The 13709-nt window shown below is 26.1% G+C and overlaps 2 protein-coding genes across 2 annotated transcripts in view; both read right to left on the bottom strand.

The window, feature by feature from the left end:
* Positions 1-2382: 2382 nt before the first annotated feature.
* On the bottom strand, positions 2383-6389 carry LOC108689770 (geranylgeranyl pyrophosphate synthase-like). Its single transcript, XM_018196708.1, has 8 exons — positions 6197-6389; positions 4930-5026; positions 4659-4813; positions 3706-3847; positions 3209-3329; positions 2990-3129; positions 2830-2932; positions 2383-2665 (listed from the first exon to the last, which is right to left on the bottom strand). Exons 2-8 carry the CDS (start codon positions 4993-4995, stop codon positions 2457-2459), a joined length of 936 nt encoding a protein of 311 aa, XP_018052197.1. The 5' UTR covers positions 4996-5026; positions 6197-6389; the 3' UTR covers positions 2383-2456.
* Positions 6390-9737: 3348 nt separating this feature from the next.
* Positions 9738-13709, bottom strand: part of LOC108689211 (geranylgeranyl pyrophosphate synthase-like) — a 5329-nt gene continuing 1357 nt past the window's right edge. Inside the window, exons 2-7 of the mRNA XM_018195882.1 lie at positions 12391-12545; positions 11391-11535; positions 10558-10678; positions 10323-10462; positions 10156-10258; positions 9738-9996 (exon numbers count right to left, since the gene is read on the bottom strand). Coding sequence (XP_018051371.1) covers positions 9764-9996; positions 10156-10258; positions 10323-10462; positions 10558-10678; positions 11391-11535; positions 12391-12545 — 897 coding nt within the window. The 3' untranslated portion in view covers positions 9738-9763. The remainder of the gene's footprint in view (positions 9997-10155; positions 10259-10322; positions 10463-10557; positions 10679-11390; positions 11536-12390; positions 12546-13709) is intronic.

The raw sequence follows: 13709 nt of genomic DNA, 5'->3' as shown, positions 1-13709 counted from the left end.
TTGTATATGAATATTTTGTATATAATTATGTATAATTGTATATCAAATATATATGTCAATTTTATATATAATTATATATAATTTTAATTAATTTTGTGTAGGGTAACTCCGGCAAATATGCTGCGCTGGGATTTACGCCAGAAATCAGAAAAAATAGAAGGAGTGGGGGTAATTTTCCCGCAACTACTCTGTTATATGCCTTTAAGTTATATTAGTATTGTGTTATAATTTCAGTTTCTTTCTATTAATATTATTGATATTATTGTGAGTTGAATCGATTTGTCACTGTAATAAGTAACGCCATCATAAATTATAATCTACATAAAATGATTACTATAGGGCATGTAAAAGATTTAGTGATACATATGTGTAGTGGAATAGTAAAACATGTTGTGTAGCAAAATACATTGGCTTTGCTTTCATATTCTTTGTTTAGTTTGTTGTATATCCCAGTTTGGGCATTTATACCGAATGAGATTTATGTCCAAAGTGCGCAGATTGAATGCAGAACACTAAATGCAATGAACGCATTATATAAAATATGTAGCTCATGTCATAACGCTTGTAATATATATATGTAGGAAGATTGTAATTATTATTTATTACATCATATACATATTTAACATTTTTATTCCTTAATTAAACTTTATAAATACATTTTATAAGTTATTATGTCATTATTCGTCTTATCTATATGCATTATTTGTAAATTTTTCATGAGCCTTATATACCTTTCCTCCCTCTACAAGTAGCCATATATCCCACCTATGGGATCTTCGGCAAAAATGCAAGAGTTTCAAAAAGTTTGTCTTTTATTATGAAAAATAAATATTTCGAATTTCTAATATTTTTTTCACAGTAGTAGACAGTACAATGTTTTTACTGATACAGTTCATTTACTACAAACATAGTAAATAATAAATTAATAAATTAAGTTTTTGATAGGTGCAGCATATATACCGGAGTTACCCTAATTATTAATTATATATGCAATTATATATGAAACATTTCTTCCCGGGAATCTTTTACAGAAAAACGTTGATAAACTGTGTTCAAAAGATGCTTTTATCGTGCAATGTACTGAACAAATTTGAAATGTGTATTGAAGTCATAAGTTCTTCATGTAACATTTGTAGACATTTTAAAGCTCAACGTTTGTGTTAATATTTTAAAATTTATAAGCTGAATTTTTAAATATAACAACTCGTTGTCTCAAACATATCACGAATAATAAATAAATTTAATGAACTGGATTTTACTTTAATAAAAAGATACAATAAATATTATGCACATTGTGCATATTGCAGCAACAAAAGCAATAATTAAAAGTTTTTTTATACTTTAATCCTTAGAATTTTGATAATTTATAGACGTCTGTAAAAAAATTGAGTTCGCATAATTTACGAATTTAATAAATACTTACATGATATTTATACAATTTATATTTATAGTGGGAATGTGTGCGTGCTCGTATAGTTAAAATATTCAAAATGCATCACAGAAATATTCTAAAGATATCGTCGTATATTTTTATAGCCTAATTCCTAGATGTATTTCGGACAATTTTACTCTATGGGTGTAAAGACTATTTTATAATTTAATTTTAATTCTTTTATACTGTATAAAATATGTTAGCAATATTTTACTATATAATCTACATTGTTTACACGACAAAAAATCATGTATCACCTAATATGATTTGAATGATTAATTTAACTAAAATAATAGAGTTAAACATTTCAAGAAAATATATTAAATTTTACTTGAAGTGTGTATATTTATAGAGTCGATGTATGTATGTATTAACGTAAAATTTTATCAAAAATATCAACTGATTAAAAATATCTGCTATTCCTAATAAATATATTTATTTATTAAACAATGTATTACACTTGCTACCACAAATTAATAAAAATATGTTGCGAGTTATCAATCATCACATCAATAAAAATATCATTTGAATAAATGCATATAATAACTATTTACATTTTAGTATATCTTGTTTTTTCAAAAGATTATTTTTGAATTATAATGGAATTTTTGAATTATAATGGAATTTTTCTATAAAGGAATTTATTTTTTATTATAGTTCACGTGTCCTCATTTTTATAGATAAATACATGTCATAAATACAAGCGCTTGCATGAGATTCATGTAAAATTTTTTACTTAGAAGAAATGCTTAAAGAAATTTCCTGCTTAACGGCAGAATATTTTTTTTGGGTGCATATGATTTATTACTATAGTATATTACAATTGATTTTTTTCAACAAAATTTCATAAATAAACTTTATTTATCTTTATTCGTATACAGATTAATTTTTATTACATTTTGTTGTTTATAATTATTAATAAGAGATTATTTTATACAACGGTATGGATAAATTATGCAATGCTACATTTGACGTTTTATTAATAACAAAATACGTATTTCTGAACATTTTGATTAAAGAATCTTTAGATATGTGTTTTCAACATCTTATTCCTAAAGTCATCCAGAAGCTTTATAAAGGGCGGATTGCCACCTAAACGTTCAATTTCGGTTCTCATCTTTTCTTCCAATTCATCAAGTATATCTTTTGCGTACTTAAATGAGCCATAACTCTCTAATATTTTAACGCAGTAACGTTTTACGTCAATATTTTTCGATCGTTGTCTTAAAATATCTTGAATTATTGTTAAGAATTTTAACATTATCTAAAAACTTTATTATAAAAATTTTCAAAATTGAGATGTTTACCATTTAATTTTATTATTGTCTACTTAATACGAAATATATTCCTTAGTATCTACTTATTTCATTTTAAATATAACGTATGATAAAGGATACTTATTATTTTCTTATCGTCAGGATTGTTTCTAAGTGCATGAATAATTAGGAAACTCATTTTTCCTTCGGTTAAATCATCGCAATAACTGTTCTCGTTAGTATCCTATAACAATAAATTTTAAAAAATTTTTTCAAGTCATTAAATTAAATTATTGGTTACCTCATCATGACGTAAATTGCAATAATCATCATGTATCTGGCGATATAATCCGAAAGTACTTGCTAGTGACAAGATGTCTTCTTCATAAGTAGAAAATAGTTTCATTACTTTTACCACCATTACATTTAACCAAGCACTCTCTATAAAATTAATTAATATTCAAATTATACATATATATATGTAATACGCTTTGTATATAGCAGAAGCAAAAATGTTTACTTCTTAATGCTAAAATATTATAGTCTTTTTCTTTCGGACAGATAAATTTTTCTTTCCAATATAAATCCATTCCTTGACCTTTGTAATATTCAATAAATTGTTCAATCAAAATTTTAACTGCCTGTTAAGATATAAAAATATATAATTAAAATAAAAAATATATTTTTTTTTTGCAATTTTAAAATGAAATTTATATTTTAATAATTTATTTTATTATTTATACGGAAAAAGTCATTAACAACATTAATATAGACTGGACGTTCAGGATTAAGTTTTAATCACCTTCAACACTTAAGAAACGAATAAAGACTGGAATCAATTCAATGAATTTGCATCTTTTTTATGCATGCAAGAAATCGAAAAAAGAATTTTGGTAAAATTATCTAGTGCACATTTTGATTTCTGTTATAATATATCAAGAAAATATATATATATCAAGAAAAAACACATTCAATTTTTCAAAGTTATACACAGACATGCATAATACAACTTATTACCATGGGATGTAAATTAATAAGTTTTTCGCAAGCAATAAATTGTAAACAATTTGCAGCGTTTATTGAGTAGTGAAGTCCATAAACAGAATGGGTTACGGGAAAACCATTTCGCATAATGGCCTCGTCTTGAATATCATCGAATCTATCAAGAAACAAAAACTTTATAAATCTATAAAAATATACTCAAAATAATCTTTTCAATCAGTAGAGAGACTGTATTATCTTTCTTTTGTTTTATTTAAAAATATATTATAATATAATAATAAAAGATGAAATCAGAAATATAACAGCAGGTTGTAACAATAAAATAATAATTAAAGTAAAAAAACAAGACTTATCTAAACAATTTTCAAAATTTTTTATATAAATCATTGTTAATACATGTCATATCCCTGCAAGAAGAATGATATAAATTTTTTAAATTTTGTATTATGGGGATCATATTCTAAATGCATCGGCTTTCAGGAAAAGTATATGTTAAATATTTATTAAAGAAAAATAATACAAGAAAAGTTTTAACATCAAGGATTACACCGTAACAAAATTAATATCTACATTACTTCTAAAAAATTTGAAATAAACAATTTGTGATTAGTTCTAATAAGTTAACTTATATATACGCATCTGCCAATGCATAATAAATAATAAATTTGAAATACACAATGTTCTTTTTCCTCCGCCCTCACTTGTCTGAATAATTTTATTGAACTGAAATTTTGTATTGAATTAAAGTGACTCTTGTTACTTTTCTTGCGAGAGAATGATATATTAAATGTAACTACAAAAAGAGGAAAATTTTCGTAATTTATTAAATTCTAGAAGATAACGTAATTTTCTTTGCAAAGATTGTATCTTATTTCTTATCGCGCGCATATAATTTTAACAAAAATGCATAAATTAGTCATGCTTTACAACAACAAATAATTACAATACAAAAAATTACAATAACTTACATGACGCTTGCATTATAGGCCATTTGCATTACTTCGTCAATTAGTTGCAATTTATCAGGTGATACTTTAAACCAGTAATTGAAAATCAATGATATTTTTCTATATGGATGTATATCATTGCATTGCAGACTATATTCGATCGGTTCTAAAAGTATCTACACAATAGAAATCAAATAAAACAAATCAACAAAACAAAACGCAAAGTAAAATTGAATTATGAAAAGATAAAAGAGATATGAAAAAATAAAAGAGAAGGTGCTATAAAACTGACCTTATCCTCCTTTGTATTACCGTTCGATGAATAGTAGAAAGATACAATCTTTTTCATGTCCGTCATTGCACTCTAAATTATTGTAATACGTAGAAAGCTGTAATTTTAATAAATTTAAACTAAATAGTAAACGAATTGATAATATTATTTAATTCCTTGCCTTATAATATCGATTGCTCGAATTACATATCGAATGCATAAATACGAGCAAAAGTGGAATCCTAGATAACTCGAAGTCGATAAAAAGTCGACTATAAGTTGACTTTTTATCGACTTCGAGTTATGACTGGAGAAGTCAAGAGTCGACTTTTTAATCAAATCTGAATCAAATCTGAATGTTGACTGATCCTCAAAGAGGACGGATGTACGTATAAAGTAATGGAGCCAGCTAAGAATGCGAATAGAAAGAAATAGAAAACGAGATGGCTAGAATTGGTATAAAGAGAGTAATGGCGATTAACCGGAAGTCACCATTTGGTATCCTACATGGGGTATCTATAGACGCAATTCCTCGTCTTAACCTCTTCTTTCTTTAACATCTTTTCTAACTAACAGGAAGGACATTTATTGCGCCACTCTCTTTATATCCACTCTAGAGTCTCTAAAGATAGGGTCTGAGCACAAAAATTGTAACATTTAGGCCCGGTTGCGTCAATGTTACTTTGATTTTAAGCGAGACATAAAACTCTGTCTTTATCTCGTTTTAAAATCGAAAAAGAGACATAAACGAACAGAGTTTTAAACCTTGCTTAAAAGTAAGCGTTGTTGCAATCGAGCCTTAGAGACTTAAGTTGTAGACATAAGTAACGCACACAAGTTTTGGCGTATGACATACGATTTATTGCCGTCTCTTGTAGACATGGCAATAAGTTGTACGTCATACGTGATATGCACGTGACGTTATATGGCATCAATTAAAACTTGCACACAAATGAGATTTACAGCTTTTGAAAGAGTGAATTTTTACCTTTAATTTGCTTTTTTATAGACTTTGTACGATTTTCTTTTTTCACTAAGTTATTCAACAATGAAGCAAAAATCCTTATTGTTTCAGTGTTGAATAATTCGATGAAAAAAAATCGTACAGAGGTCTATAAAACAGCAAATTGAAATCGACTATAAATACCGGCCTAAGAATATATTATATAAACATAAATGTTTATAATTCAAAGTATTTGTAGCGTATGAAGATGTGAAGCAAATTCGAAAAAAAAGAAAACATTTAACATTACAATTTAGTCGTGTTCTTGTGAGAAAAGATATTTACGTTCTTATCTGTATCGAAAGAATCGTACTATAAGAAGCTCGAGATTGTTGTGTGGAATCCAATCTTTCGTATAGACACTATTTTTTTTATATTGTAATACGAGAATGTTTTAGAAGTTACTGCTGAAGAATTAGAGTTGGAACTTGCTTGTGTAGCAAGGAAAATATTTGAAAATAAATTGCGGCAGCTCTTACTTAGGTTTCTTCTCTGATGTACTAGCAGCAATAGAAGAAGTAATATATGCTAAAGAGTACAGATTCTTATATAATGCACAAGGCGTAAATAAATCGAAAGACGATAAAAAACTAATCAAAGTCCTCTATTGTATGGAAAGAAAGGAAATAAAAACTTTTCTTATGCATTATGCGTTTTACAAGGGCACACATGCTCCTCGCTTAAATCTATGGTCTTATGTTGACTATCTCGTCGTTACGACGTAAATAACACGTAAAAAATTAAATTTAATGACTAAATTTGATTGGTAGATAAACGATATTTGTCTTTTTTTAATGAATAAAGTTTCCTTTATTTATTCATACATGTATTTATACAAAATGTGCACGCGCGAGCAAATAAAAAATTCACCAAGAATAAAGGAAGTGTTGAAATATCAGGATTGTGCATTTACGCGTGAATTATAATATTCTATGTTTACGTGTAGAGAACATAAACCATTGTATAAGCTCAGATAACAAAAAATATCTAAAATCGGGTCATAAGACGTTTTTTGTGTCTAAAAGACGAGAGGAACGTCTTAGAGAAACGTCTTATATCATAATTTTAGACTTTATGTTGTTTGGAAGGTGTCATCTATGTAAACTTATATATGTAGACAATTACCCAATAAAAAAATGGCGCATAGGGCGCCATTTTCAACACACACCATCATCATCAACACACCACCAACCAGCGGAAATTCGCGTCTATAAAAATATATTTTTTTTGTAACAACCCAGAACGAAATGTTGTATATGAATATTTTGTATATAATTATGTATAATTGTATATCAAATATATATGTCAATTTTATATATAATTATATATAATTTTAATTAATTTTGTGTAGGGTAAATATGTGGTAAATATGCGGCGCTGGGATTTACACCGCAGAAGTCAGAAAAAAACAGAAAAAGTGGAGATTTTCCCACAATTACTCTGTTATATGCTTTTATATTAATATTGTGTTATGATTTCAACTTCTTACTATTAATATTAATGAAATTGTGAGTTGAATCGATTTGTCACTGTAATAAGTAACGTCATAAATTATAATCTAATAATCTATAAAATAATAACTGTAGGACGTGTAAAAGATTTAATGGTTATTTCGTGATACATACGTGTAGTGGAATAGTAAAACATGTTGTGTAGCAAAATATATGGATTTTGCTTGCATCTTTGTTTAGTTTGTTGTCTTGTATGCCTCTGTTTGGGATATACGGCATTTTTAGTGAGCGGGGTTTATGCCCAAAGCATACAAAGTGCGCAGATTGAATTCAGTACACTAAATGCAATGAACGCATTATATGAAATATGTAGCTTATGTCATAACGCTTGTAATATATATATATGTAGGAAGATTGTAATTATTATTTATTACATCATATACATATTTACCATTCTTATTCCTTAATTAAACTTTATAAACACATTTTATAAGTTATTGTGTCATTATATGTCTTATTTATATGCATTATTTATAAATTTTTCATGAACCGTACATACGTCTCCTCCCTCTACGAATAGCCATATATCCCACCCTTATGGGATATAGGGGACGGATGCAAATGGGGTACATGAGACGGCAAAAATGCAAAAGTTTCAAAAAAGTTTATTTTTTAATATGAAAAATAAATATTTCAGATTTGTAATATTTTTTTTATAGTAGTAGAGTACAAAGTTTTTACTGATACAATTCATTTACTATAAACATATTAAATATCGTGCGATGTACTGAATAAATTTGAAATGTGTATTGAAGTCATAAGTTCTTCATGTAACATTTGTAGAAGTGAAATTTTAAATCTCAACGTTTGTATTAATATCTTATAAAATAAAATAAAATTTATACACTGGATTTTTAAATACAACAAGTCGTTGCCGACGAAAAGAGGCGGAGGAGAAAGTGGTACGTTATGGCCTCTTATTTATATTTTTTATGATAACATTATTAATAATTAATATTTAAAACTTAACGATTGCATTCATCGAAATGTTATTCATTAATCAATTTTAGATTCAAAATTATGAAATATTTATTATTTAATAAATTATTATACTTAAAACGTTACTTATAAAAATGTAATGACTATAATGTATAATACATCCCAAATAGCCAAGCAAGATTTAGCATATGGAATAAAAATGTGATGCACTGCATGTATTGTTTTCAACTGTTGTCGACAATTTGCTGTCATTGGAATCTAATGTGTACCAAGTTAGCATCAGGAGGGCAAATAGATTTTATGCAGCAAACTGACGGCACGCCATGCATGCAGTGCATTACAACTGGATCTGTCTCTTCGATATATCCCAGATAAGGACAATATATTGCTATTTTGCTGTCACTTATTCCGCATTCAATTTCATCAAACTAAAGCCAAGGTTTGTGTTTCCACAAACTGTTTGTTGTTCTGTCACGTAAAATCTTCCTTAGAATTCAACAAACTGCTGGCAAGTTGTCATCATGCGTGCATGGCGTGTCGTCAGTTTGCTATTGACATGACGAGTTTATTATTTCTCAATGAATACTCTTACAATTTCGTAAACTCATGAAATCTATTTGCTCTCCTGATGCTAACTCAGTTCATTAAATTCCAACGACAGCAAATTGACAGCAAGTTGAAAACAATACATTCATCAATTTGTTCCATATGCTAAATCTCGCTATCTGAGGAGATAATAACGTGATCTCTATAAAATTTAAAAGTTTAAAAATTAACCGGTTTTGTATAAAAAAAACACAGTATTTGCAAGTTACAAAATTATATTTTTACAAAAATAAAATGTTGCAATGTAAACTTATACAAATGTTAGATACATGTACATGCAACTACTTTTACTATACTTCTTTTATTATTGTTTAACTTTATATAACTCGAAATGTGTATAGCTAAATAAAATATTAATTTATTAAAAAAAATAACAACTCATTTTGAATAAGTCTTCTTAAATCTTTTATAGAAATCCATTTTTATTTATAGTGCACAGATATCCAATAAAATTTTACAAATATTAATTTTTATCAGCTATTAAAAAACTTTATTATATATTTTTTGTATATTTTTATATTGGCCCGTATTCAGAACGCGCTTTTATTTCTGAAATTCTATAATATGCATAACATAAAGTATAACGCGCTAACATTGTTGTAAGCGCGTTCTGAATCGAACGAGTCATTATATTATTTTATCATTATATTATTTTATATATTATTTTAATTTATACATAATATATCATAGTATAAGCATTCCTTTACTACTTGCAATTATTATATATAATATAATTTTAAAAAAATCTATATAATGCTATTTTTTGCTGTTTTATAGAAAATAAGTAATCTTAAATTTAAAACGTTCCAGTTAAAGGATCCTTAGGCGCATCTTGAGTATCCCAGTTCTTAAGTTCATCCAGAATCTTCACCAGAAGCGGGTTACCACCTAATCGTTCAATTTCAATTCTCGCAGTCGAATCCAATTCTTCAAGTACATTTCTTGTGTATTTAAAGGAACCAAATCTCTCTAATAATTTAATGCAATGACGTTTCACTTCGATATCCTTTGTCCGTTGTCGTACAATATCTTTATTAAACATTATTAAAGAAATATATAAATCTAATAAATTATAATAAAAACTTTCAAACCTGAAGTACATGGAATAATTAGTAAAAAAAAGTTTATTAATTGTATAATGAATATTATACTTTTTACTAAATAAAAATAATATTTGATAAAGGATACTTATTATTTGTCTATCGTCAGGATTGCTTTTAAGGGCATGAATAATCGGAAAGCTAAATTTTCCTTCGGTTAAATCTTCACAATAACTTTTATTCTCAGTGTACTGTAACAAAAATAAATGTAGTAATACAAATTTATTTTATTAAATCGAATATGTTATCGCTTACCTCACCAAGACACAAGTTGCAATAATCGTCGCGTATTTGAAAATATAATCCTAAAGTAGCTATTAATGATGAAAAATCTTCTTCACAAGTTGAGAACAGTTTCATCAATCTTACCGCTAAATTGAAGAGACCACCAGTTTCTGCAAAATTAGTTAATATTTAAAACCTTTTTTAACATAAATAACTTTTTTCTATGTGTATGTAAAATAGAGAGTGTATAAATATTAGCAATTACTTCTTATTGTCATAATCTTGTAATCTTCCTCAGTTGGACAGATGAAATTATCTCTCCAAAAAATATCCATTCCCTGACCTCTATGAAGTTCTAATAATTGCTCCATGTATACTTGCGTTGCCTGATAATATATTATATATATAAAATATATTATCATAATTCTTAATGTTTAATTTATTTATATTTAATATATATATTCAATATTAACTTAAATTATTATTTGTAATGATGCGTGTCACGCATGTTTTTTGAGATAACATTGATGTTGCATCTACATTATGTATTAATTTCATTATGTATTAATTTCTATTTCCAGTTTTACATCTTTAATCATATGACGAATAAAGAAAGAAAAAAAGAAAGACAAATAGATAAAAAAAACTGCATTATAATAGTAGTCATGGCCGTACACAGTACTACTGTACCGCTGCATTTATTAATATATTAATATGACACTTAGATAATTCTCTAAAAATCAATTTTCTATATCGTTATTTATTAAAATTATTCATAATTATTTTAAATAGTTGCTTTTATCAATATTCATTATTAATAAAATTAAGAAAAATAATTTTTAAAAAATGAGAAAATGGGACAATTTTAATGGTTTCTAACATAATTTTAAAAAATACCCTTTCATATAAAATAATTATATAATATTGTTATACTGAACGTCTTTTAAATTTTGTATTTAAGTAAATTGAAAATTCTTAAGTATTATATAGTAGCGAGAGATGTATATCTTTTATCATGATTTATTTTACATATCAAAATATCATTATAAAATATGAAAATCAACAGAATTCACAATGTTTTTTAATGTAGTCACTTACCGCTGGATGTTTTAAATTAATAACTCTTTCCAAAGCAATGAATAATATGTAATTTGCAGCACTTAATGAGCTAGCAGTTCCATAAACTGAATGTGCAACAGGAATGCCTCTTCGCATAATGGAATTATCTTGAATATCATCAATCCTGCGAAAATAAAAATAAAAATAAAAATAAAAATTATACATAATAATTAAAATTAGACTGATAAGAATAAATAAATTAATTGAGAGAAATAATCCTATTTTCGGACAAAATGAATTTTAGTGCTTAAATATTTCAGTGTGAATTTATATTCAATTCTACAAACCATGCGCTAAAAATCTTTTTCAACTTTGAAACGCAAAAATAAAACTGAAGTATTAATATCACCTATTAAATTGACAAGCAATTCAATAATATTGATGATAACAAGAATTTTAAAAAGATATTAATAATTTGATGCTAATGTAAATTTCTTAAAAGCTGTTAGTTATTTATTGCGAAAAATATTACCTCGGCCAGGATTTAAACTCGGATGTTTCGAATTCCATAAGGGCATCCTTTTGATTCGAAGACTTCAGTAATATTTCTCGCAATAACCAAAAACTAATACAAAAAAGATCGTTTTTTTAAGAAAACATGTATAATTCGTAATTTAGATAGACAAGAATAAAGCAATTAATTAAGAAAAATAATTTTATTTTCGATCAAAGTGGATGCTTAAATATTTCAGTATGATTTTATATATGTATATATATATCCAATTTTGCAAATTACGCATAAAAAATTATAATTCTTATAAAAACATTAAATTTTAAGTTAATATAACTGCAGATACTTTGCAAAATATCTATATCTGCACTTTAATTAATTATCCAGTTTTTAATGGAATATGCAACTGTTACAAAAAATAAAATTATTTAAAGATATAATTTTATAGTTAATGAGAAAGATATGATACATCTACAAAAAGATGCAAAATAAAATATTATATTGATAATTAACAGAACGCAAACTTACAACATGCTCGAATTATGAAGCATATTTATTATATCGTCGATTTCTTGGACTTTATCATCTGATATCTTTAGCCAGTAATTAAAAGCTTTTGCTAATTTTGCTCTTATTTGTTTTCCGGGAACTTGAAGAATATACTTAATTGGTTCCAATAATTTCTGCAAGAAATTTCATTTCTAAATTTTATCTAATTCAATTTAAAAATAACAAAAACATAACAAAAATAAAGAGATTGTATAACTGTAATCTAATGCCTAAATTCTAAATTCTAGTAGAATCATAAGGCTCGTAACATATTCCTGTAAGACATGTGAGAATTTTAAGTGCTTATATATTTATATAATTTTTTTCAAGCTCCTTACAGCAGCCTTTATAATAAAATTATAAAATCGATATTTAGATGTAAAATAGATATTATGAATAATCATACGTATGCAAAATTAGAATCAATCTAATTAGAATACTAAATTCTTATAAATCTACGAAAATGTTACAAGTCTTACAATTCTGCTTAGAATTGATTGAAATAACATTCTAAAAATTTTCGTAATTTCCAAGAATTGTTCAAAATTCAGGATTTCAAATGTTGAAATTTAAATTACTAAACATTTCATCATTTTCCTAGAAAAAGAAATTTTTTTAAACATATAGAGAAGTTTTCTTTGTAAGAAATTTCTAAATATTATTAAAAATGTTATATTAAAGTTAAATAAAAGAAAAGAGACATAAATAAAAGTAAAGAAGACTATTCAATAAAATTTATAAAATAAAAGAACTATTTTTTTAAAGTTATTTAACACATTTTCAGAATTTACATATAATGTTAAAAGTAAAAGTAAAAAGTAAAGTACAAAGTACAAAATATAAAGTACAAAGAGTTGAGTTAAAAAGAAAATAATTTTTTATTTTTATGATATATATACAGAGTATTCTAAAATTTGCAGTCGCGAAATACAAGTGATACTTGATGCTAAAACAAATAACTTTTTCCTCTAAATTGCGTCCGATAAATAATTTTTGTGTTTGTTTCTTGACTTTGTTGACTGCTCTCCTGCAAAAATTACTTATCGATTTTTTTTATCGGTGCTAAAACGAACAATCTTTTCCTGTAGTAAATCCTGTAATACATTCGATATATAATTTATATACGTATAATATATAATATATATATCGTACAACTTCAACCTACTCTCCTGCAAAAATTTGTCAGATGCAATTTTGCAAAAGGAATAAATTGTTTCTTTTAGTATAAAGTATGTATTCGTTTTGTATGTATCACATTTTGTACTTCGCGGGCGCGAATTTTAAAACACTGTGTGTGT

This window comes from Atta colombica, unplaced genomic scaffold, assembly GCF_001594045.1.
Source record: "Atta colombica isolate Treedump-2 unplaced genomic scaffold, Acol1.0 scaffold105, whole genome shotgun sequence".
Lineage (NCBI taxonomy): Eukaryota > Metazoa > Arthropoda > Insecta > Hymenoptera > Formicidae > Atta > Atta colombica.
Note: the sequence above shows the minus strand (reverse complement) of the source record. Positions and strands in the feature narration are given on the sequence as shown.

What these genes read in the sequence shown, in the direction of transcription:
- LOC108689770 (XM_018196708.1), bottom strand. Translation starts at nt 4,995, where the DNA reads ATGACGGACATGAAAAAGATTGTATCTTTCTACTATTCATCGAACGGT. An exon ending in TAATATTTTAGCATTAAGAA is followed by an intron (nt 3,130 to 3,208) that starts GTAAACATTTTT and finishes TTAATTTTATAG; the next exon opens with AGAGTGCTTGGTTAAATGTA. An exon ending in TGACGATAAGAAAATAATAA is followed by an intron (nt 2,666 to 2,829) that starts GTATCCTTTATC and finishes CAATAATTCAAG; the next exon opens with ATATTTTAAGACAACGATCG.